This window comes from Maniola jurtina, chromosome 20 (assembly GCF_905333055.1).
Source record: "Maniola jurtina chromosome 20, ilManJurt1.1, whole genome shotgun sequence".
Classification (NCBI taxonomy): domain Eukaryota; kingdom Metazoa; phylum Arthropoda; class Insecta; order Lepidoptera; family Nymphalidae; genus Maniola; species Maniola jurtina.
Genome location: NC_060048.1, coordinates 1,771,437 through 1,799,284, shown reverse-complemented (window position 1 = coordinate 1,799,284; position 27,848 = coordinate 1,771,437). Strand labels below are relative to the sequence as shown.

General features: G+C 35.8%; 1 protein-coding gene across 1 annotated transcript; it reads right to left on the bottom strand.

Annotated features, from left to right (window-relative positions):
* Positions 1-9,489: 9,489 nt before the first annotated feature.
* On the bottom strand, positions 9,490-26,213 carry LOC123875492 (pupal cuticle protein 36-like). Its single transcript, XM_045921340.1, has 3 exons — positions 26,097-26,213; positions 23,068-23,686; positions 9,490-11,266 (listed from the first exon to the last, which is right to left on the bottom strand). The coding sequence occupies exons 1-3, from the start codon at positions 26,103-26,105 to the stop codon at positions 10,950-10,952; spliced, it is 945 nt and encodes a 314-aa protein (XP_045777296.1). The 5' UTR covers positions 26,106-26,213; the 3' UTR covers positions 9,490-10,949.
* Positions 26,214-27,848: the final 1,635 nt, after the last annotated feature.

Here is a 27,848-nt window from a genome sequence, read left to right as displayed (position 1 = left end):
TCCACGTGGGCATGATTTGTATAGATATAAGGCTAGCTTTAAGTTTTATTGTAATACTTTATCTGCAGTAAGATGTGTTAAAACAAATAATAATAGTATTGTACCATAAGAAGTTTTGTAAATTATTATCCAGGTATTTTTTTTACTACATGCGAGAAAGATGATTTAGTAAAATTATGAATATTTTGCCCGTGAAATTTTGCAGAAACGCTCTAGGAATTACGTCGATGGTATTTCAGATTTCCAAAAAAAAAAATGTAGATAGGTAAGTACCTACTTAGTTTCCAAGTTAGTACACCGATTTGTAATGAATATAACTTGGAAAACTTGGATTCTTATTAGGTAGGTATTTACAATAGTTGTGTATACCTATATAAGTGGCGTGTCAGAAAAAGCCTATGTATTATAATAATATAATTTAAGCGTTTTGTTTACCTACTTGCTGTTGGTGTACCGAAATAGAACAAATTAAAATAAAATAACGGATTTTCATACAAACTTTCATCCCCTATTTAACCCCACTTAGGGGTGGAATTCCTAAATATCTTCAAATACTTAAATTAAATTATAAAAAAATCCTGCTTTCAAAGTTTCAAGTTTCAAGTTTAGGCTGTATGTTGATAGATAGTCGGTCTTTTTTTTATGTATAGACTTTTATTTATAGTTTCATAATAGGCACCATATTGTAGAATGGGATCATTTGTGACGTCATGGTAACTTGTAACAAGTAATTCAAAGTTTGTGTAAGTGTATTATTTGCATACTAAATAAGTGCAGCAATCTATTTGGTTTTCAGTTGAATTTGAAGTGATGTCATGGCATGAGTGTAGTGCACTAGAGGCGATGTCCTATATTCCAGTCCATACTAATATTACGAATGCGAAAGTGTGTCTGTCTGTCTGTCTGCTACCTTTGCACATAGGTACATCGTCTACTTGGTTCAGAGATAACTTGCATCCTGGGGACGGGCATAGGCCACTTTTTACCCGGGAAAATCAAACAGTTTCCACGGGATTAAAAAACTAAATCCACATAATCTATTATCCCTCATCTTTTCTACCACTTGCGCTACTTTCAAACTTCCCCTTATATATTCATACCTTCTCTAATCTATTCTTGTCACACCACACATTATGATCAATTTAATAACAAAAAATACATTAAGTATAAGCAATAATACTAATCATATCATGTCTCGTATTTTGTTTCTTGTTAAAGTATAAAATGGTGCCGCTACTAATCAATTAAACGATGAAGCTTAATTTAAGCTGCTTACAAACACTTTTAAACTGAGCTTTATTTTACCGTAGTTAAAATAAGTTAACTTATTAGGCACATACCGGAAAAGAAAGTCGGAGAATCAGAAAATCTATACAATACAAAAGCATCCATATATTCGAGCATCTCGGGACCCCTTATCACTGTAGTAAGCGATAGACGTTGGGGTTCCAAGATGCTCGAATGGCGACCTCGCACCGGAAAGCTCAGCGTTGGAAGACCCCCAATAGGTGGACGGACGACATCAAACGAGACGCAGGACCGTGAGCCCTAAGTATATCCAGCAGTGTTTTGGTTGTCAATTTTCATGAGGATTAATTGACTTTAATGGGTATTAATCTTTTATAAAAAAAAACCATAATCAATTTTATGCTAAACAAACACAAGTTACACAAGTTTAAAAATCTATAAAAAATATGCTTCTGAAAAAAGAATATTTTACAATTGAAGGTTATGTAAATGATAAAAGAGCGTGGATTTGACCTGCAGCTCGCTCCAGCAATGCGCGGGACTTCAATTACTTTTATACATGGCATAATATTGTATATCAAATCTTTGAAAAGAGCAACCGTCGAGTTTCTTGCTAGTTCTTCCAGGTAGGAAAGGCGTTTCAAACCAGTCGTAGATGCGTTTGACGATTCAACAGTATTTGTAAAGGTTTATTGGAATAAAAAACATTTTTATTTTATTTCATTTATTTTATTTTACAATCCTCATTTACCTCAATCATACATCGCAAGGTCTAAGCTAAAAAATTCCTAAAAATTAGTTACTCTTTTCTCAAAAAGTATGTAAGCAGCCTTATACATAAAGCATTTTAATTTGACCTTTCCAACAGTTTTGCGATAAGTATACGGAACTTGGCCAGTTATCATACCATGGAAAATATTTACGAAAACGGCTAAAAGATCTCGCTAATAAAAGTTTTTATCCGCACTTTAATGAGCCTTTGCAATTAATACCAGTTAAGTTGTAAAAAGGTTCAAACTATTTATATTATACAGGATGTTTACTTCAGATTGGTCAGAATCGTGATTATGAAAAAATATTAAAAAAAAAATACAGTTTACCTCCACTAACACTTTGTATTGAGAAAAAGTACGGTGTAGGTTCCTGCCCAATTTTGAAAATCTTTGAATTTAAATTTTACCCATATCCATAATCCATAACCCTCCTTAATAATATTATAAATTCTAATGTGTGTTCTGTCTGTCTGTCTGTCTGCTATCTTTTCACGGCCTAAAAGTTTAACCGATTCTGACGAAGGGTACCTACCTACAGAGGCAGCTTATATCCCGGGGACGGGCATAGGCTACTTTTATCCCGGAAAATCAAAGAGTTGCCACGGGATTCCTAAAGACCCATCTGCTTAACCGATTGGTATGAAAGGTACCGAAGTAGTTTGCGTCCCGGAAATTGCATTGACAACTTTTATCCCGGAAAAGCAAGTTTCCACGGGATTATCAAAAACCTAAACCCACGCGCACGAATACGCGAGCTTCATCCAGTTTTCTAAAAAAATACCGAAATGGTTCCTTTTTATCTCGAATTTAAGTAGTTTTAAATTCTGTCTTCTCGAGTTTCTTGCTGGTTCTTCTCGGTAGGAACAGCATTCCGAACCAGTGGTAGATTATTTTGACGATTCGAAAGCACTTGTAAAAGTTTACTTGAATAAAAATGATTTGATTTGTCTCACTTGGCGTTTCCATAATAACACCATATAATATTCATACAATGACCAAAAGTTAAGACAAGGACAAAACACAAAACAAAATATGCATATAAAGTTTTGATTTTGTGAAGATTCTAGCAACAGGTCTAGAATGCCTAGATCGTGATTGCGTATCATTTATGGCAAGGCATTTTAATCCTAGGTCAGTTCAAATCTGCTGATAAAAGTGTCGTAAAAGGCTACTTTGAAGATGTGCCTACCTACTTAATTCACTAACTATAGGTAGGTAGGTAGGTAGGTAGGGAGGTAGGTAGGTAGGAAGGTAGGCACATCATGAGAGTAGCACAACGCTGGTTTTCAGCTGTTTACGGTACAAGATTTTTCGTAGTAATTGTCATGCTGTCTATTACTCACGTATCTACTAATAAATTAAAGATACCCTACCTAATTTTATAATGAAATGTAATGAATAATTTAATAAGTAAGACTAATCTAATACAAAATGTTTCCTTTAAAAGTAAATAGCAATAGAGATATCCACTCCATTGCTCAATGAAATCGCATAAGAAATAAAACACCAAATAAGAATTTCTAAATAGACCATAAACTAAGGAGCGGCAGATCCTTAAACGATAAATTTAGAAACGGACAAAAAATATAGTAAATATCTATTAGAAGATTCCCCTTCATTAATAATGTATTTACAATTAAACGCCGACAGTTGATTCTCTTGGTCTCTTTGGATTTCATACTTGGCATAATGCGCGCAAATCCGATTTACCGACTAACTTCATTAAAGGGAGTGTTCACACTTATCCGAAATTGTTCGCTATGGTAAGATTTAAAAAAAAAAAAACCCTTCAAAGGAGCTCACTATTAAGTGTTATTTATTTGCCGATACCTGTAACATACCGTTAGTAACTTCAATAACGTAGTTCGTTATCTCAAAGAAATTAAAAAAAAAAACAAATTATTTATCTTATGTAGACTATCTTTTACTAGCCGATGCCCGCGACTTCGCCCGCGTGGATTTAGGTTTTTCGAAATCCCGTGGGAACTCTTTGATTTTCCAGGATAAAAAGTAGCCTATGTGCTAATCCAGGATATTATCTATCTCCATTCCAAATTTCAGCCAAATCCGTCAAGTAGTTTTTGCGTGAAGGAGTAACAAACATACACACACACACACACACACACACACACACACACACACACACACACACACATACAAACTTTCGCTTTTATAATATTAAGTGTGAAAGTGTGATGATTATATATGTGTACATACACAATATATGTACACCTTTTTCATCACTTTACAAAAAAGTTTTTAAATAGTACTAAAGTCATAATATAAACCAGCTTATAAAGAAATTATTTACCAGTCTTATATTAATATTAAAATATTAAAAAGGTGAAAAAAAAAACACTAATGCGATTTTTCTTAATTTTCCAAACAGACAAGACTGTTCTGAAACTTTACATCAACTTTAGCTATGATGATATTTTTTGAATTCAATCTTCAATTCCTTGAATGGTAACTAATTAATTACAACAAATTTTCTGATGCTAATTTTATGATCTTAGGTTTTACCAAATATCTTTTAAGGAATTATAAAAATATTTAAAAAAACATACTTACTAATAAAATTGATAAGGGATAAACTTGACGAAGTAACGTCCTTTATTTTAAGATATTTTTCTTAATTTCTTAAGTAAAATGGCTATGATAAACAAACAGACGGATAGATCTACCCCGTTAGTCTGACCATATGGCCATGAAATATATAAGGATTCCTTGTTTTACAATGGGATTCAATTTTCGTCACTGTCATCAACCGATAGACATCCACTGTTGAACATAGGTGTGAATTAGATAGACGCAGATCTCTAGTAGGAATCTTCATCTGCCATAGTCTTACGCCTGCCTGCGGCTGGTTTGATGTCATTTATCCACCTACCACCTCTTATTGGGGGTCTACCAACTCTACGCTTACTTACGCCATACCCGTACCTTCAGACGCTGTGTACCTACGTTTAATCAATCAGGTTATTGATTAGAATTCATAATAGATTAAGAATTCTGTACACTTAACATTAAAAACGTTCAAAAAATAAATAAATTCTATTCAAGGCGCGTTTGAATGCGACTACGTGTGTGTTGCCCCCAGCGCGTCATACAACCACTCGCAAGGCACGCCATTTCAAGCCATTTGGACGCCAAACTTGGATATCGACGCATACCGCCGCACAGTCCGACCATATACGGCCAAGATGAGCTTAATGACTATGCATGAGGTCAGATTGGTCTTTCTTCAGATCTTCATTTGAACTACATAGATAATTCTCTTATGTAATGTTAGCTACTTGAGTGTTCTGAGTTACAAATACATTCAGCGTGTTCAATATTTAACTAAAGAACTTGTTTGGTTATTCTATATACATCAGTGACAAGTGTAAATTAAAAATGTATAATACCCCCGACAAGTGAAGGTGACAGTGACTAGAAAAGAGCTGATAACTTTCAAACGACGACCGATTTTCTTGAATTATAGCTAAGAACACTCTCGATTAAGCCACCTTTCAAACAAAAAAAAACTACATTAAAATCGGTTCATTAGTTTAGGAGCTACGATGCCACAGACAGATACACAGATACACACGTCAAACTTACAACACCCCTCTTTTTGGGTCGGGGGTTAAAAATATATACGAGTACCTATAACACCCCCGACAAGTGAAGGTTACAGTGACTAGAAAAGAGCTGATAACTTTCAAACGACAACCGATTTTCTTGAATTATACGAGTAGCTAAGAACACTCTCGATCAAGCCAAGCCACCTTTCAAACAAAGAAAACTAGAATTAGTTTAGGAGCTACGATGCCACGGATAGATACACAGATACACACGTCAAACTTATAACACCTTTAATAGCTTTTTGGGTCGGGGAACTGACTGTCAACTGATCTATAAACACACAGCTCAAACTACTGGATGAATCGGGCTGAAAGACATGCAGATAGTAATAATAATGTAGACATCCACTAATTAATAATAATTTTTGAAAATTCAATACCTAAAGGGGTAAAACAGGGGTTTAAAATTTGTGTGATCCAGCGGACGAAGTCGCGGGCGTAGGCTAGTAAATAATATTATGATTTAATACGAGTATGGTAACTAGGAATAATTATTTTCATTAACATATTCCTTCACATGATTTATGATAATTATTTATACCTAAGCATTATTAAAGCACTCTGCGTTGTAATTACTAAAACATTTAGTTCCGCATCGCCATCTCCTTTCAGGCCCTTAGATGGAACTTGGTCTCGTGGAAGGCTTCGGCCGTGGCTAGTTACCACCCTATTGGCGAAGCCATCCACCAGGCGATTTAGCGTTCTGACTTTCGATGCCGTGTAGAAACTAGAAAGCTCAGGGGTATGGGTTTTTAATTTTTAATAAGACTGTCATAACTCATACCCCTTCCAAGTTAGGCCTCTTCTATCTTAGACTGTATCAACACTTACCATCATTTAAGATCGCAGTCAAGGGCTTACTTTAATGAAATAAAAAAACCTACTGTTTGTATAAATCCTTTATAATAATAATAATTATCATAAACTAGCTGATGCCCGCGACTTCATTCGCGTGGATGTAGGTTTTTTAAAATTCCCGTGGGAACTCTCTGATTTTCCGGGATAAAAGTACCCTATGTGCTAATCCAGGGTATAATCTATCTCCATTCTAAATTTCAGCCCAATCCGTCTAGTAGTTTTTGCGTGAAGGAGTAACAAACATACACACACATACAAACTTTCTCCTTTATAATATTATAGTGTGATGTGACGCAAAAGTGTATCTGTCTGTCTGCTAGCTTGTTTGCTTCACCGATTTTAATGATAGGTACAGAGGTAGTTTAAATTCTTGAGATGGATAAAGGCTACTATACTTATCCCAGAAATTCAAAGAGTTCCCACGGGATTTAAAAAAAAGGCGTAGACAAAGATGCGAGCATCAACTAAGTAGGTAGGTACTTGGTGCAGAGATAGCTTGCATTCTAGAGATGGGCATAGATTAAGTGCTTTTTATCTCGCAAAATCAAAGAACACCCACGAGATTTATAAAAAGCTAAGAGTCATTTAGAAGTCGTATTTCTATAAGTAGTTAAATGTTACTCGATTAAACAGTGAAACAAAGCATCTTCAGGAAATCTACGTGCCTAAGGTTGAAATCTATAGACCGCACTTTGACTTTGCTTAGACTTAAGTTTCAGTTAAAACGAGACAGATTTATGCCAGCGGTATAACGCTGTCTCGTTTTAACAGTGTCTTAAGTCTGAGCAAAGTCAAAGTGCACTCTATAGATCTGAGTTGTCCATAATGTTCTCAAAAGTGTGTAAAGTCTGCCAATCCGCACTTTACCAGCGTGGTGTCGTAAAACCTGAGCCCTTTTAATTTTCAGAGGAGTCTCATACTTAGTAGTGGGCCAGCTATGGGTTGTGATGACTGATGAGGTTTAGTAACATTTGCATTATGGTCTAGATTCAGACAAATTAGTTGCAATGCTCATTTTCAACTAAATTACTCTAATTAAGTTCGTACATCTCACGAACCTTATAAGTTAGAATAATATTTTCATCAAAAATAATATGTTTTGAATTAGGCAAGCAAGTAACGAAATAACCTTAATCTAATATATTTAAAAGATAAAGCTGACTTGACTGACTGACAGATTTATCAACGCTTAGCTCAAACTACTGGACGGATCGGGCTTTTTGGCATCCAGATAGCTATTTTATGACTTAAGTAGACATCCGCTAAGAAAGAATTTTTGAAAATTCAACTCCTAAAAAAGTAAAAATCCAGGCAGACGAAGTTACAGGCATAAGCTAGTAATTTATATAATAAATTATTAGATGAACAGTCCTGGGTTTGCTTGGATGAAATTTCTGAAAATATTGAGATATTGGCAACGTCGACCCAAGTCGGTAAATGGATGGGTGGGAGGTTTGAAGAAGGCTTTGGTACCAGTCAGTCCCGGTACTATCACTAATATCTAATTCGAAGGAAAAGAGTTGTTAGCCTTAGCCAAAAGCTACCACTGCAATTAGATCTACCCGGAATTTAGGAATCCTAATTAGGATTTAGCAATGAGAGATGGAAAGGCATGAAACATTTAAGTTATAGCTTAATTAGGATCCTGAGGAGCTCTCCTAATTCAAGTGGTAATTAGATTTTCTTAGTTAAACTAATGAGTAATAGAACTATTCTAAGACTAAGTATTGGCTAAGACTTCGGCCTCCTATTCAAGGGATTCGAAGTTTGATCCGGGTTTACACCTATAACTTCTTGGAATTACGAATATGTGTGTTTTAAGCAAACCTTAATTATCTAAAACCTTCTTTTAATTTAAGGAATAAGGAATTTAAGGAATAATTAGTTAGGAATTTCCATAATATTTTTTTTATTTTTTTATTTTATATACGTGACATTTTATTTATAGTTAATTACTTTGCAACGCCCTGACGGGGCTTCATGTTGTAATATTATAATATTTTTTTTCTATTATGATGTAAAACATGAATTCAAATAAATAAAGAATAAAGAAAAAGCATCGTGAAGAAACCTGCATGCCTGAGAATTCTCCATACCTGTGTATTCAATTAGACTTTTACAAGTACTTTTGAATCGTCAAATGTATCTACCACGCTCTGGTTCGAATTCCCTTCCTACCAAGATGAACAGGCAAGAAACTCGGCGGTTGCTCTTTTCAAAGATTTTATATGCAATAGGTAATAATTATGCCATATATAAAAGTAATTGAAGTCCCGCGCATTGCTGGAGCAAGCTGCAGGACAAATCCACGCTCTTTTATCATTTACATAATCTTCAATTACTGTATGCTTTTTTCTGGAGCATATTTTTAATAGATTTTTTGAACAAAAGCATTTGTGGAATTTTGCTATTAAAAATTATACTCATTCAAACAAATGTCTGTTGGACTTTCCTGAGGATGCAATTATTTCCTTAAAATTCTCTCGAAGGGAATCGCGTGGTTTTAAATTATAAATTGCGCGTATTGCCCTTATTTGTAATACAAAAATTCTCCCATTATCTGTCGCTTTACCCCATAAATAAGATTCCATAAGACACAATTCCATGAAAATGTTTTCAAAGGTGTGGAAAGTCTCCCAATACACACTTGACCAGCGTGGTAGACTATGGCCTAAAATCGTTCTCGTTCTAAGGAGAGACCGATTAAGCTTTGACCGCGGCGATACTATTTGATACTACATGAATAATTATTGTAATACCATTGTTAACCTACATTTAGAGCAAACAAAATGATTGATTGATTGATTGATTGATAGGTTGAGATGACGATGATGATGAATTAAAAAATAATGTGTTAGAGTACTTTCGACTTAAGTGCAGTCTTAATATACCTTAGGTTTAGAAAGTTTTAACTGTACTGTTTAGTAAAAACTTTTATAAAGGTACCTATTTATTGTAAGAGTGATACAAAATAAAAGAAAAAATTGCTTTAAATATAATATTTATTTATACGTTACACCATATATTTACAATCGTTATAATTATTATAACTAGGTATAATATGCTCGCATATTTTTTTTCATACATTTTCGTCTTACGCTCTAGTACTGTCCATTTACATAGCCGTGTAATAACTAAACTTATATACTAACAAGTATTTAACAAGAAGAGAACTTTAGTGGGGAAAAGCTGGTCGCACATTAGTACGCACCGCACGCCTCGTACCTAATGAGTGCGGTTTGCAAAAGGTGGCATTTGAACTGGATTTGTATCATAATGTAACATTCGCAAACACTCTGGACAAATACTGTACAAATGTTCACATTGTAACAAGTTACATTATGTTCAAATGATACTGGTCAATTGCCACATTTATATATCACACATAAAGTATTTTAGATAGTCGAATTCTACAGCTGTTTACAGATCTATTAGCATGCACCGTACGCTCCTGAATTTTTATAGCAAACCTTTTTCATGCTGTTATCCACTTTTTTAACTACACACTAAAAATACAGCGCATATGGTATGTTCTCAATAGATCAATTTGATATAATTTAAACAAAATTTTGGTGAATGTGGCGTATGCAGTACGTACAATGCTGGCAAATGTCAAACCAGCAATGTGTTAATGAGATCATTAATGAAAATGAGAGGCAAGAGGGGACTTATAAACAGACAGAATGAGTATTAAAGTCAGCGCATGGCAGTGGAGAGCTAAGTTCTTTGACTGCCTAGCATTTTATACAAAGCATCACATAAACGTTTCACAGCTTAAGTCGTTTTCGCTACCAATAAAATAACAAAGAACGTATTGATTGATATTAGCTACATTTTTCATCCTACAATGTTGTGTCAAATTTTTAGTGCGCTCTGAAGATGAGATAAGTCTTTAAATTTTCGAAACTATACAGTGCCTAAACCTATACTGAAATTGCACTTTATCAGAGCGAAAAAAAAGTTTGGAGCAACTTTAACTTATCTTTAGCAACAGGAGATAATATATTGGAGTCAATTTGAACTTGACAAAAAATATAATAATTAAGATGCAATAAAGTAAAAAGGAAAATGTAGGTAAATTAGGAAGTTGTGTAGTTACTAAACCGATAACACATTACAAGACGATCCAAAGGAACCGGATTTTGAATTTACAGCAATGAGTATGAGTTGATATTAACATTTTTTAGCAGATTCATTCTTTGTGTGCGGTTCAGCTTCGGTATAATGTGCAATCATCACTGTTGCATGAAACGTGTATTGATTTGAAAAATAAATAGATTACTTAAGGAGGAAGAAACAGACTAAAAAATTTGAGTTTGGTTACAAATCGACACCAAGGTCGGTGGTTTCAAAATCATCACCTATCCAAGACCTCTTTCATAGATAGTAAGTACTCAAACCAACAAAAAAGTAGCTAACACCGTACAATCAATGGATCCATCATTTAGTATTGGTAACCAGTTTGTGAGTTAAAGTTGCCAGACCCTGATCCACGGGGTCCTGATCCAGCATTAGGTGCCAAGTATTGCCTTGACGCGGCGTTACCGAACGATGAGGACGATCCAAAACCTGCTGATCCTCTTGAGCCACCGAAAGCTGAACCACTTGAACCACCGAAGCCTGAACCAGCTGATCCTCCGAAGGCTGAACCGGTTGAGCCACCAAAGCCGCGGGATGGAGCGCCGTATTGGCCTTGGCCGGAGTAGCTGCCACCGCCAACGCCAGCACCAGCGCCGTTGGCTCCCTCACCGCGATATTGGCCTGGAAAGATAGAGACACAAATTTATTTTATGCTAATAAAAGTGTTAAGGGCCAAATGACCTAGTTACGTATATAACAACGCATATCAATCGATTGCGATTTTTAAGCAACGTTGACAAAAGTCGGTAAGTAAATGGATAGCCGACTTTGGACTTTGAAATGCAGATATATAACTATCCATACTAATATAATAAATGCAAAAGTGAATCTGTCTGTCTGTCTGTCTGCTACTTTTTCACGGCTCAACATCTAGTACTTAATATTTCTGGTAAAAAATCTAATTAAAAATATTGCAATGAAACTTAAAATTAGTTTTATCTAGTTAAGTACAAATGATGCCCGCGTAGAAAGGTGCCAAGAATATTGGCTGCATATCCCCGTTGGACAGCCAGGCTGATCCTTGCGCACAAAATGCGCCAGCCCTTATGTATCCAGAAAAACCCAACTGGGTATTCTTTTTCTGGTAAAACATTTTAGTGACCCAAATATTCCAAAAGCGGACTATTAATTGTGTAGTACCTACTAGTATTACAGTAAAATTGCAGTAGCATCTCAAAACGTTTGACCTTTCGCAAACAATAATAATCACAATAGGTACGAGCGGGGCGGCAATCGTGCACCATTTTCAATTACGAATTACGACAGACATGCAGTGCACGCACATAATACCTACTGTCTCAATTGCTCAGTTTACCCACCTATAATGATATTAGGCTACTAAACTTACGGGTCAAACCCAAAGCAGAAAATTCAAAATGGGTACCCAATGTAAATATGCATGTGGAAGGAAAAAATCGGTCAAGTGTGAGTCCTACACGAAGGGTTCCGCATCATCTAACAAGAAATCTCAAACCAGTATAGTAAATCGCAAGTGAATAACGGGCAGCGCCATCTTGATGTGATTTAGTTAATTATTTTGGAAACACAAAACTTTCAATTTTTTTTGTGATGGTACCACAAATCACGGTTTCTATGCATAATTATTATGTTAGTTTTTACCTTATTTGTATTTTTCCCGTTTTGTGTGCAATAAAGACTCTCTATGTATCAATTCAAGCTATTTTTTTTTAAAATAAAAATAGCGAGCGAACGAGCAGCGGGGTCACCTAATGTTAAGTGATTACCGCCCCCTATTTTTTGCAGCATCAGAGGTACCACCAATGCGTTGCCGACCTTTCAGGAATAACTTGATGCGTTCTTTAAATAACCCTATGTTGGAATCTAGCGGGAACATCGTCGAAGGAAGGAACCTCATTAAAATTTTAGCCTATAGATTTACAAAGTCGCTGTTTTAGTGGCCGCAACGTAACCGTCTCTTCCGAAAGCTCCCAAGGCCACGATCGGAAACGAATCTAAACCACACGTTATAGTAACAGGTGACCTTTTACGGGTTTGCGCCTTTTACGTTTATTGCCCTTACCAAGAATCGAAGAAGATCGAACGATGAAAATATTTCGATTACTAGAGGATGCCCGCGACTTCGTCCGCGTGGATTTAGGTTTTAAAGATCCCGTTGGAACTGTTTGATTTTCCGGGACAAAATGCCTATGTTAATTACAGGGACGCAAGCTATTCGTACCTCGGTACCCATACAAAGCGGTTAGGCGGATGGGTTTTTAGGAATCCCGTGGGAAGTCTTTGATTTTCCGGGATAAAAAGTAGCCTATGTCCGTCCCCGGGATATAAGCTAACCCTGTACCAAATTTCGTCAGAATCAGTTAAACTGTTGGACCGTGAAAAGGTAGCAGACAGACAGGCATACACACTTTCGCATTTATAATATTAGTATGGATTAAAAAAGTTAGTATAATCTTAATGATAAAGAATGTATTTGCTTTATCCGGTAAAATTTTGGATATAAGACCCCTTAAACATTGAAATAGGTCCTATGTATATTAAAATATTTATTTTTATGAGAAAAGCTTAATTTTAGTACCAAATGATCTTTTTTTTTGAGTTGATTTCATTTTTATATATTTAGGAATTATTACGGTTCAATCACACTTGGCGAGCATGGTACATTATGGGCAAATCTTTCTCATTCTGACAGAAGACCTGTGCTCAGTAGTGAGCCTGTGCCGATGGGTTGATGATGGTTATTAACCTAGTACAAAAAGTTTTTGGATGTCTTGAAATCACCTTTGCTTTAGTTATCGCTTGAGTCGACGCTTTCACAATGATTAAGACTAATTTAAATAATGAAAAGCATACCATCTTTGCGAAAATCTTCCTCGTTTCTTCACAAAGTAAATGTACCGTATTTGTTTATGTCAGTCAAGTGAAGGGAGGGGTTTTGTAACACCGAATTTACTGTGCGAAGTGGGATTTCGAGACTTTGGCGAGCCTATTATTTTTAGGGTCCATAAAATTATGATATCAGTTCAAATTATAATAAGTACCTATATGTCTTAAAGTCATAACAGAATAACAATATCACTAAGATCTCTTAACGTAGTAATGTGAATAGTCTTTCCTTACTTGCAGGTCCGGCATTCGATTCCCCGTTGGGTCAACTTAGAAAATGATGAGTTGGATGGAAATCAGGGAATATTAGATATAATCATAATATATTATAAGGTTTGTTGCGCTACATCATAGACGTGTGTTACGGTTCCCTAGTTTGCAACTTTCTTTGGTTTGTAAGTACATATAAATTTTTGAGCTTTTATAACTTGGAAAATATTATACAGTTTTATTGATTAATATTTAATCAATAAAACAGCAACGCAACCCCCAGCCCCAGTAACTAGGGGTTACTGGGGCTGGGGGTGTCTCAATAATTTTCAAATGTCAACTCGGTGCTCACTATTATAAAAAAAAATATAATAATCTACCGAGAATCGAACCCAAGACCAACCAAGACGCACCAATCCACTGTAGGTACCATAAAGATCATAAAACAATTTCAATGAAGCATTTATACAATCTTAATTATGTACTAACGGAAGGTTGAAATATCGCAGAAGAGATTACATAAAAGGACTTGACCGACTTAGGAAAATGCGTAAGAAATTCTCGCGATGCTTTAATTCAAATCGGAGATGTTCATTTGAGATGATTACTAGAACTTGGACCTGATTCGAAAAGTTAATTAAAACTGTAAATAGTATAAAACAACCTGGCAATGTGTCTGTTTGTTTGATGTTTCCTTAAAACTTTTTTGTTTAATTTTTACTACCTCACTTGGGCAGTTAGTTATACGTAGGTACTATACACACAGCCCTAATCAATTTCGCTGAGGGGTGCTGGTTTTTTTTTATTATCTTAAATTATATTAAAAAAAATACAAGTTACAATCGTTAGCTCCAGCTTAAACCATGTGAGTTTATATGCTGGGGGCTTGTCCTGGTTCGAAATGCACTTACTACATATCTATGATTTACTTACTGTGAACAACCAGCAAGAAATGGTTCTTCTTTTCAAATAATATTATTAACCCCCGACCTAAAAAGAGGGGTGTTATAAGTTTGACGTGTGTATCTGTCTATCTGTCTGTGTGGCATTATAGCTCCTAAACTAATGAACCGATTTTAATTTAGTTTTTTTGTTTGAAACGTGGCTTGATCGAGAGTGTTCTTAGCTATAATCCAAAAAAATCGGTTCAGCCGTTTGAAAGTTATCAGCTCTTTTCTAGTTACTGTAACCTTCACTTGTCGGGGGTGTTATTTTCTAATTTATACTTATCATATTTAGATAAGTTCCCAATTTAACTCTGCCAGGAATTGAAGCTGGGACCTTGTATTTGTAAGCAATTTATGAAAAAAATTAAAATATCTAATAGATTCAATATTTTTGCAATGTTAATTGCTACATAATATAATTAATAAATAAATGTTGCCTACTTAATTGTCCATTAGTTCACGAAACAGGAAATCTTTCCAAATAACTTATTTGACAAACCAGGTAAGTGTGAGAATCGTGCTAAATGGAAGATTTAACCAACATGCAAGATAACCTGTCATTGTTAGGCGTTCCCACACCTTTCCCACTTATGGGAAACATCTGAGTCACGCGATTTCGATCGAGTGTCGAGCTAAACGGACGTGTCGAAATAATTATATCTCTTTGTTTGACTAAGTAATCGTTTATTATTGAGTAAAGGTGTTTTGTGTGTGTAAACTGTGATATTTTGACGTTTTGTGTTTATTTATTTTTAACCCCCGACCCAAAAAGAGGAGTGTTATAAGTTTGACGTGTGTATCTGTGAAACGCGTCTATCTATCTATCTGTGGCATCGTAGCTCCTAAACTAATGAACCGATTTTAATTTAGTTTTTTTTTTGTTTGAAAGGTGGCTATTCTTAGCTATAATTCAAGAAAATCGGTTCAGCCGTTTGGAAGTAATCAGCTCTTTTCTAGTTACTGTAACCGTCACAGATACACGGATACACACGTCAAACTTATAACACCCCTCTTTTTGGGTCGGGGGTTAAAAATAGGTTTGTATTTAATTTAATTATTTTCACGTCTGACTCGCACTTGGCTTGTGTTTTTTTATATATTCACAGCTGTTTATGAGCGGGCTTGGGTGTTCAGTTTAGTTTTAAGGCGGGCGGATTATTACGGATTGATTAAAACTTAAGTGTTTTAAATAAAATTAGTGAATTATTGATTTATCTTTTCCTTGAGAAAAAGATTTATCCACCAAAAACTCGGTTGCACAATGCTCTGATGTAATTCTGGTCACATAACTACAAAAACCCAGTTACTTAGTTAGCTATTGAGTTTTCAATTAAAAATAATTACCTGTCTTGTCTAAATATTTTTTACGATAATAATTTTAACGAGTGTATTAAGAAAGTAATAGATATTATATCACATAACACTCTAAAGACCGTTAAACAAGTAAAACTATACACTGATGCTGTGTCTATACGTTAAAATTAACGTTCCTGCCAATTAGCACTTCATTGTAGCGGGTGAACTTAGGAAATCCAACAGAACAATATTTTAACGATAAGTAGATACTGTATGCAGAGGTATAGCTAATTTTAACAACGTGTTAAAACTTAAAACGATTCACTGAAATAAAGCGGCCGTTAACAATGTCAGAGGGTCGTGGATTTGAATAGCAAGTGTATGTCAACTTTTCTAAAAATTTACAGCTTAAACTACTGGACGGATAGGGCTGAAATTTGACATGCAAATAGCTATAGGTAAGTATTATCAGGTAGATATCTGCCAAGAAGGGATTTTTGAACATTCAACCCCTTAGGTGGTAACCTCTAAAAAAGGGGTTAGTGTAGTCCACGCAGACGAAGTCGCGGGCACAAGCTAGTGGTTAATATGCTCAATTGCGGATGACGAGGTCTTGGATTCGACTCCCGGTTCGGGGAAAAGTTGAGAAATTCTCAGGCTCGGATTTGGACAGTGATAAGGTAATAGACAGAAATCATATTTTTGGATTTATAACATTTGTATGGATAGTGAAAGAAAATAACTCAAAATTTAAAAACCCCCGACACAGAAACCTCTATAAGAAAACTAGAAAAGAGCTGATAACTTTCAAACGGCTGAACCGATTTTCTTCGATTATAGCTAAGAACACTCTCGATCAAACCACCTTTTAAACAAAAAAACTAAATTAAAATCGCTTTATTCGTTTAGGAGCTACGATGCCACAGACAGATACACAGATACACACGTCAAACTTATAACACCCCTCTTTTTGGGTCGGGGGTTAATGAACGAATAACATTTAGGTAGGTAGGTACGGAAGTGGTAAAATGGGAAATTGAAACTGGGACATAATCCTACCTAGTTAGGAAATATTACAAACGTATGTAATTTGTAATAATTTACAAGTATGTGTTACCAGACTCTAATAATACACGTATAATCTAATAGCATTACATTTACAAGACAGTAATTTGATATGGCAAAGCGCATCATCACGCGAGGTCGTTAGGAATCCATTTTTCCATTTAAAGATACTCTCCACAGGCATGTAAATGCAATGTTGCGAAATGAGACTCATTGCGTTTCGCAAAAGGCTATCTTCTAGCCTCTTCTGGTGGCCTGGTACCTACTTTAGATTATTACCTGGAATTTTTAGTGCTTTTTAGGCAAAAATAAAACTCCAGATGGGCAAAGCTTACATTCGTAGGTATTCCAGAAAGTGAAGCCAAATTCGTAAAGTTCGTCGTTCATGTGAGACGTAGCAGACTAAACCTGGCGGCCTTAAATCTTGGAAAAGACCAGCCGCCGAGTTTCTTGCTGGTTCTTCTCAGTAGGAAAGGCCTTCCAAACCAGTGGTAGATGCTTTAATCGAGATCGTAGGTATCTCTAATTTTTTGAAAATAAAATATACCTAGCCTATGTCACTCAAGAATAATGTAGCTTTTTACTGGGGAAAGAAATCGGTTTAGTAGTTTCATGGGTTACTTCCTACAAACAGACTTACCACCTCTTTTTATTATTAGTAGTAAAGATAACTAGCGGCTCCGTTTAAATAACCCGAGCGGCGTGTGCTACTGTGTCCACACACACAGTTTTTTTTAAACGTCACTCTAAAACCATCTTCTCATTATTACCTTTTTAATAAAACCGGTTTGGGGCACATCAGTTAGTTGGATGGTTTCAAATTCAAAAGTCTATGACTGGCATAGGTAGATTTTTTTTTGGGTTAAATGAATATATAATAATTCAACATTTTGGGCCTGAAGCTGAATGTTTATTAAGAGAATGGCTATGGTTATGTATATCATACTAGAATCTAGATTTACTATGCTCTATAGCTATAGGTATTAAATATGAATACCTAATCCAAAAATTCTGATTGATAAATCAGTCAGTTACAGTTTTATTATAAGTTACTTGTTACCACCCCGACTTCGCAACCTGCACGGTCTGTTCGAGTTCTATTTACCGTCCAAACTGACGTAAGTTGCAGCGTAAAGTTAACTACCCGTAGTGCCATCTAGTAAACACTAAGTACATTAATTCCATACTGGACTAATTCTAAACAAAAAAATATTTAAATTACTTACGTATAATAATAATTACGATACGCCATACTAATATTATAAATGCGAAAGTGTGTCTGTCTGGCTGTCTGCTCGCTTTTCACAGCCCATCCATTGAACCGATTTTTATAAAATTCGGTAGAGATACCTAGCTTGCATCCCGGGGAAGAACACAGGCTACATTTATCCCGGAAAAAAAAAGTTTCCACGGGACCTTTAAGAAACCTAAATCCATGTGTACGATATCGCAGGCATAATCTACTAGGTACAGAGATAGCTTGCATCCTGTAGACAGACATAGGCTACTTGTATCCCGGAATATCCAAGGGTTCCCACGGTGTTATTAAAACCTAAATCCACCCGGTCAAAGTCGGGGGCATCAGATAGTCTAAATACATGAAAAGGAAAGGTGACATAGCTCAAACTACTGGACGGATCAGGCTGAGGCATGCAAATAGTTATTATGACGCTATTATCCCCTGAGAAGCTTTTTCTAGCCAAGCGCGCTCCATCTTAGGCTGCATCATCACTTGCTAACAGGTCTGATTGCAGCCAAGCGCTAGTCTATACATAAAAAAAATAAAACAGAAGGGATGTTTGAAAATTGAACCCTTAATGGGGTTAAATTGGGGTTTAAATTTATGTAGCCTAGGCGGATGAAGTCGTGGGCATAAACTAGTGGTGTGTAAATGCATCCTATGGTATAGGAGAGAGGTTATTGAAGTTACGTCAGTGAATGAGGTCACAGATTGCAGGAATATCGGCGTCGGTCGTGAGCACTCGCAATGCGCGAGGCGTGGCTAACGATTTCGTTACTGCACCAAACACATCCTTTAAAAAGGTTATATCCTAGACGAGGTTCTCAAGACCATTGACGTTCCATCGATCTGATTCATAGAATAGAATAGAATAGATTTTTATTCTAGTAGACTTTTACAAGGGCTTTTGCATCGTCAAAATAGTTTACCACTGTCAAAGCACATCAAAGACTTATATTTTACTAGCTCATTTTACAATCGAAGATGTATGTAAATGATTAAAGAGCGTGGATTTGTCCTGCAGCGCGCTCCAGTAATGCGTGGGACTTCAATTACTTTTATACACGGCATAATATTACAAATCTTTGAAAAGAGCAACCGCCGAGTTTCTTGCTGGTTCTTCTCGGTAGGAAAGGCATTCCGAACCAGTGGTAGGCTTGTGACGATTCAAAAGACAAGAAAGCAAGACAATGTTCAATTGTCATCCAGTTCCAACCTATCTTTAAAGTTTCAAGCCTCTAGCTCATCGGCAAGTTAGTTTTATAATCGATTACAAAATTTGTGCATGATAGACAAACAAACAGATCGACAAGAAAGCGAGTTAATAAAAACGTTTGAAAATAAAGCCCTGACTACTTTGTCAAAAACCTTGAAACACATAGTGTTTGAAATTGAAAATAGCGTCATTTGAAAATAGCGTCATACAGCAGGCATATTGATTAATTTTTTTCAAATTATAGTCTGTGTCACTCGGGATGATGTAAGGATTCTAACATATGTGGCTAAAACAGCCAAATATGTTCAGGCATTTAGAAGTTATAGTGGACTAAACAAACTCACATACATAAGACAGTCATGAACCCTGAAAACATTACACTTCTTTGAGTATTCGTGGACAGGTACATTAACCTTTAACCCCCTAATCCACTAATTGAAAGGGTCAGACTGACTTCGTCTGTGTTGGTGTTTGCTGGCGCGCGTGCTCTGTCTTTTTGGAGTGTTTTTTTTTTGTTATAAGTGGCCGGGTTTTGTTTGTTACTGGTGTTTTTGGTGGTGGAACTGACTTGGATGCCGCGCGTGTGTCAGCAAGCACTGGCACAGACGTAGTCCATACTTATATAGTTTCCTTAACTTGTAAATAACTACAAACTTGACATTGGCTAATCTTTGTAAAGCCAGACGAGAGAGAAAAAAAAAGGGCCAGACTCGAAACTATTCAGTAAAACACTCTTAAACTGTGTTAATAAGCTTATTATATTTGTAGTAGCGCCTGTCTGTCTGCATGTACGTTATTGCATGATAGAGAAAGAGATCGTCTACGCTAATAAAAAATAAACCAATCAAAAGTGATGAAAATTGCAGCAATAACTAAACAATTAAATCGCTGACCCTTGCCCTGCGTGCCCCGGTTTATATACTATCTGATGCAACTGAAACTTACAACTCATAAGCGTAATGGCGGTAGGGTGACCACATTCAAGATAATTACAGGACATTTTTGTTACGAATCTTTCTTGAAAAAGATCATGGCAAAAGATACTTGTCGGGACTTCGTCTGTGTTGGTGTTAGCTGGCGCGCGTGCTCTGCCTTTTTGGAGTGGGTTTTTTTTTGTTAAAACTGACTGGAAAGGGCTGTAAAGGGGTGCCGTGCGTGTGTCGACGGGCGCCGGCACAGACGAAGTCCATACTTATATGGTTTCCCTAACTTGTTACAAATAACTACAAACTTGACATTGGCTAATCTTTGTAAAGCCAGACGAGAGAGAAAAAAAAAATTTTCTTGTCCCTAAAGTGAACAGTAAAAGTCATAGAAAAAAAAATACAGTCATGTGCGCATAATAATTAAGAACAACTACTACTTACTACTTTATGGCAAATGTATAAAACAAATTTTAAGCTAGCAAAACAAATAAACTAAAATCTAAGCATTTATGATTTTTTTATTCGAAATTCAAGATTTACTCCCTTATGCAATTTCGTTTTAAATTCTAAGCCTAGAAAAAGTTCTTATATTTTCTATACCCATCTCAGACGTGATTAATTTTAATTTGCACTCGTTTAAATCAATTCATTTAGTTTGACATACTTGTATTTTTTTAAATGCTTTTCATATCTATATTCCGCAGCGGCTTCACTCTTTTAAATCAATTAATTTAGTTTTTATACTTGTATCTTTTAAAATGCTTTTCAAATCTATATTCCGAAGCGGCGGTAGTCGGTAGGAAACTAGTTAATTTATTTACTTCATGTAGAAATAAATAAATTTTGATTCTTAAATTAATCTGCATTTTAACAATGAAATAAAAGTTAATATTCTTCACTTTAAAAATATTACAATTTTGTGAATTACTACAAAATTATTTGTGCCGTTTAAGTATGTTTGTATCTCATAGTGAAATTATAAAGAAGTGCAAAAAGTGACTCAGTTTATTTATGGGTCCCTATATAAAGAAATTTTATGGTCACCCTACAACTGATGAACGAACGGTACCTAATAGCCCAAAGCAAGGTTAAGACGCGGTTATGTGCCGTACCTACTAGAAATTGCCCCGATCTAAGTCGGCAACACTTAGCGGTTAAGTAGGCTTTACAAACACGGGTTGCGAATTCATACTCATTAGCTGTGATGTACAGTTTGATCGTTTAGATATGTCCAAATTTGTTAACTACGATGCCACCATCTTAGTTCACATAGCGAAACAAAATTAACTTCTACTTCTGTCATATTAACTACTGTTTCTACTCTTCTGTTTTTTGTTAGCCTTAACAAAGTTAATGCTGTGTACAAGTGTGAATAAATGATTTATTCAATAAAATGTGTCTGTATTAAATAATAATAATAATAATAATATGTGCTATTACATGACACAGTATATTCCGGCGATCGTTCTGCTTGAGGTCTTTTGACTTTAATGCTGAAGTATTAGAGGCGCCGGGATAACTTAACCTGAAAGTGTAACTGGTAACGTGTGGCACAGCTTTCGAAAAAAAAACTTTTTCTTTCTATTATTTCTTTGAGATTTTTTTTAATAATATGCTTATTAAACTACAGTTTCTGAGTTTATTCCTGGCTCTACTCAGTAGAATTGGTTTTTCGTAGCAGTGGTAGAGACATGCTAAACCATCAGCTTGAGTTTTCATGAAAGCATTTAAATTATATTTTGATTTTGACTTGGGTTTCGATTTTGACTTTGAATTTTAATTCTAAAGGGCAAGTGTCTACTGGCCCTTTAAAATCTTACTAGGTTCACAGAATATGATGTTATTAAAGCTACCAGATATTTCAGCAATCATGAAAAACTGAAAAAATGATGCAAGTTGGATGTTTCTAATCCATCAAGGTTTACAAACATGATTGTCCTAATAAAACTTTTTGTATCGTCAGAGAAACTGGCGAGTTTGTACAGTGAAAAAGCTTTATAGTTTTTTTTTCTATTTAGAAGCGTTGACCTATCAAATGACTTAACGAGTAGGCAAGTTACAAAAAAGTTACGCAGGTGTATTATTATTGGTGCTTTTACAAAAAGTTCGATTTATGAAACGAGTTTACCTACCATTTACTATGTAATCATAATCATAATTTTATTATAATAATATTAGTGTCCAATTTTATGTCCGTATGTCCGTGCCTACTAGGTATAACTAAACGAGCTTTCAATTATGCGTATTTTTTATAGTAGTTATCTTAATAATTTTATGTTTTTTGTTTTCAAATAGGTTCCACTGAAAATATTTTGTGAAATTAAAGACAAAGTTGGTTTAGATAATATCGAACAGATATTTTAGAAAGACCTGGACCTAGTATCACTTAAAAAACACAGTTAAACTAAAGTATGTCCTAAGTTTCTTAACAGATTTTTAAATAGAGATATTATTTAGATTAAATAGAGGTTTTTGAATCTACTAAGTATCATTACCTACTATGTCGTATCAACAATGTAAGAATCTAGTTCTGTGATTAGCATATTAATGATCAGTCAGCAAATTGAGAGCTTTTCGTGGTATATTGACTAGAAGGCATGATAAAAAACCGCTAACAAAAGTTTTACATCGATATTAATTCAACAGAAATGACTTACCATCATCAATGATGCCAGCGGCTTCATCACGGGCGTTCTGCTCCAAAGACTTCAGGATCTCCTCAGGGATAGGGGGAGGTGTGGGCAAATGGGCTCCCCTTGGCTGGTAACCGTTCTCATCAGCGGTATAGGTTATGCTGTAGTCCTGTCCATCGTCACCCTTGTACGAAAAGCTTCCTTGAGACTGAACTCCATTGGTTGCTACTCCGGATGCATCAGCTCGGATGCCGTTTGAGGTTTCGAAGTCGTAAGCGAACCCTTCAGCGGTAACTTCGTTGTTGTATCGGAGGATTTGAGCGTTGACGTCGGCTGGGTTGCTTCTGCCTACGAAGCCACCTGCTCCCGCTCCAGCGCCTCCAAACCCAGCACCCCCAGCACCGCCATATCCAGCACCCCCAGCAGCTCCAGCACCGCCAAATCCAGCACTACCACCCCCGAATCCAGCACTTCCACCCCCAAATCCAGCTCCACCCGCTCCTCCTCTACCGAAGTTAGGGCCGCTAAAGCCACCCACACCAGCACCGCCGCTGTAACCTGCACCAGAACTTCCTCTTGGGGGAAGATAGGCGTTATCCAGGCGGGCTGCTGAGCAGACTCCGATGACCGCGACGACTATGAACTGGAAAGATAGATAGGAGATTTTAGGATAGATAATCTTTTACATTAATCATAGAATGAGTAAGGGAGTCATTCTTTAGCCGGCTGCCTTTTTAAACGATATAAAGCTATAGTTCGCCGGCTTTGGTACATTTTTTCCATTACAAATTAACCCTTGACTAGTGGTGAGTGATGTGCTAGCCCACCTGGTGGTAAGTGATGTGGCAGTCAAAGATGGACGCGGAAGGGGTGTGTGAATTTTACGTGTCTTCTTTTTAATAACTTGGCTGGATATATTTTTTGTTTTCGCTTCTCAAAGTTAAATATTGATTGAGGGCTTTTGACAGCTATGTTTATAATAATTAAGATTTACATTTTAACTTTTGCTATAAAAAAGGAGCTGACTATTAACTAACACCGACAGAATTTTAGCATTTTTGCATACCTACCTATACCGTCTGTTTGCTTTATTAACTTTACTTAGAAAACTAATATTTTTAGCCGATCTTATTAAGACCTCAATTGAATAAATAATCTTGATTTTAACTAAGTAACTTTGTTCGGAATATTTATTTATGATTTTATTTATTAGTATAGATAGCTTTAATGTTCATTTTTACTGCGTCTATAATGTAAAGCATGCAAAAAGTAATTAATAGAACAATAGACTATTTACTTTAACTGACTGTAGCACTCTATATTTCTGAAACAATTTAAACTACTTAATCCATTTTCCAAAGTTCATGGCTCTTCATAAAGGCCAATAAGTAAGTGAATCCTAAGCGCTATTAGAACAGAACTGTTATTGCTTTCGTAAAATTGCTCGGAGGTAAAAACATCTATTACATTATACTGTTATTATAGATCACCTTTACTTCTATTTAGTAATACATTACGTATTTCTGCGTGTAAATTGGCATTTATTGAGGCTTAGACTAGAATAGAAATAGTCTTTTATTTATTCAAGTGGACTTTTACAAGTGCTTTTGAAATGTTACATTGTGAATGACAGAATTGCGGTTGGTTATGGAACCAACTTTTTCAATAAACTTTTTTAGCGTTTAACCATCAGTTCTTTTAATATTTGTTATATGGATAACAGACTGGTGTTAAAACGTTATATAAATCTATTTTGATGTAATAAATTTAAGAAAGCAAAGCTTTTTGCATTGATTAATATTAGATAAATCTATCAATCTAGATCGATTTTGAATTTTGTTCTAGTATCTAATAGGGTTACAAATCTGATAGAATATTATTTTAGTAAACATGTAATTAGTTAAGAACCTCTTGGTTAATACGAATTTAAATTTAAGGTCTAAAAATAATAGGAGATGATACATCAAAAGGACTTATATTACATCCCGTCTGTCTGTCTGTCGTCCGTGTGTCTGTCCCGTCTGTCAGAAGACTGACAGTCCATCCATTTAGTAGATTTTGATCTGGTACAAAAATAGCTTGATACCCGGAGACGGACATAGGCTACTTTTTATCACATAAAACCGAAGAGTTCCCACGGGATATTTAAAAAACTAAATCCACGCAGACGAAATCACGCGCTTCATTTAATTTAGAATATAGATAAGAAGATATTGAAAATTTAAAATAATTTATATGCTAAACTTATCCTAGATGTTTTATCCAGTATCCATAAAGGATGAAAATATGTCAGATTCACCGATTCAATTGATAAACAATAAAAGAGCCAATAAATATTTTGAGGGCGATCTACTTTAGAGATATGAAACCACAAACTCCGTTCACAAGTTTCGTATTTGTATAAGGATAATAAATTTGTAATAGGTTTAGAATTTAGATAGATCTGGCGTTCGAAATGTGAACTAACTTATACCCATGCTAAACTTATCCGAGATTTCTATCCGTTATCCTTAAGGGATGAAAATGTGTCATAGATTCACTTAAATACGATTGATAATAAAGATTGATTAATTATTATTTTTACGGGTGATCTACTTAAGAGATATGAAACCAAAAATTCCACTTACAAGTTTCATATTTAAATGGTAATAAATTTTAATAGGTTTGGATTGATTGTTTGAAATGTGAACTTATAAGCTAAAATTCCAGATTTTTATCCGTTATCCATAAGGGATGAAAATGTACCATGGATTCACGATAAAGATTGATTTGTTGTAAAATCCAAATATATTACGGGTGATCTAATTTATAGATATGAAACCACAAATTCCACTCACCAGTTTCATATTTGTATTAAAGGATAAAAAAAATTGAATAGGTTTGGATTGATTATTTGAAATGTGAACTTATAAGCTAAAATTCCAGATTTTTATCCGTTATCCATAAGGGATGAAAATGTACTATGGATTCACGATAAAGATTGATTTGTTTTAAAATCCAAATATATTACGGGTGATCTAATTTATAGATATGAAACCACAAATTCCACTCACCAGTTTCATATTTGTATTAAATAATTATATTAAAAAATAAATAATAGTTTTCCAAACTGATGCGTCTGGCAAGTAGCGTTGGACTGTGCTCGGTAAAGATGATCTGATGGTTTTATACCGAACATCTTGCCTTAGAACGCCGTGCTGAAAAAGGTATCACGGCCACACGTTGCGATGTAGTGCATCTCGATGATAGTAAGGTTATACTCTTCCTTAGAATCTGTATCGGCGATTAGCAAAGGGACGAACGCCAATTTTCAATTTTTTTAGAGTTCCGTACCTCAAAAGGATACGGAACCCTTATAGGATCACTTTGTCTGTCTGTCTGTCCGTCCGTCCGTCCGTCCGTCGTGTCTGTCAAGAAACCTATAGGGTACTTCCCGTTGACCTAGAATTGTGAAATCTGGCAGGTAGGTAGGTCTTATAGCACAAGTAAAGGAATAAATCCGAGACCCGTGAATTTGTGGTTACATCACGGAAAAATAATTAAAGTGTGTTTCAATTTTCAAAGTAAGATAACTATAGCAAGTGGGGTATCATAAGAAAGGGCTTTGCCTGTACATTCTGAAACAGATTTTTATTTATTTGTATGTATAATAATAGTTTTTGATTTATCGTGCAAAATGTTGGAAAAATACCCGAGTACGGAACCCTCAGTGCGCGAGTCTGACTCACACTTGGTCGATATTTTTTCAAATAATGATGTAGCCAGGTAATGATAGCAGTACTGTACTAAAACTACGATCGAGCCTACCTGGCGCAGTGGTTAGCGCTGTCTTATTAGTGGGAGGTCCCGGGTTCGATTCCCGGCAGGAATTTGGAATTTTATAATTTCTAAATCTCTGGTCTGGTGACAAGCTTCGGCCGTGACTAGCTGTATAATAGTTACCACTTACCGGCAAAGCCTTACCGCCGAGCGATTTGCGTTACGGTACGATTCCGTGTAGAAACCAAAGGGGTATGGGGTTAATAAAAACTGCCATACTTACGGGGTAGGTATGGCTTTAGCTATTCCAGGTTACCCCGCTTCCATCTTAGACTGCACCATCACTTACCACCAGGTAAAATTGTAGTCAAGGGAATCTTGTATCTGAATAAAAAAATACCCCGTATTTCGTTATCAAATTGCACTTAACCAGCGTGGTAGACTATGGCCTAACTTCTTCTCATTTTGAGAAAAGAACCGTGTTCAGTAGTGAGCCGGCGATGGGTTGGTCAAGAAGTTTAACCCGCAGTTTCACCCTCATGTAATTCAGGTCAATGCTAGTAACCACTAACCTAGATTGTAATACATCGGATTTAATCACAATTATTGAAGTTGTATTTATAAAAAGCGGTGATATAACCTAGTGGTTAGTGGTTACCTTCCAGTCGGGAGGTCCCGGTTCGATTCCGCGCACGCACACCTAACGTTTTGGAGTTATGTTCGTTTTAATCAATTAAACATCACTACACACAACAGTGAAAAAAAATTGATTGTCTGTAAAGTTTAAAGGTTTACTGACGATAGTTGAACGTGACAACAAAGGCTGATTGTGCTTCTTTGTCGCTCGTTCCGCGCTCTCGCTTGCACTTCAAACCTTACATGGAACGCCTCAGAGCGAGGTAACGCCGCATGAGTCATGTTTTTTTGTGCGTGCAGCCGGCTCTATCGAATTATAAGACGTTGTCACGTCAAAAATATCGTGAAGAAATCTGTAAGCCTGTGAGTTCTCCTAAATCTGAAAGGCGTGTGAAATCTGCCAATCCACA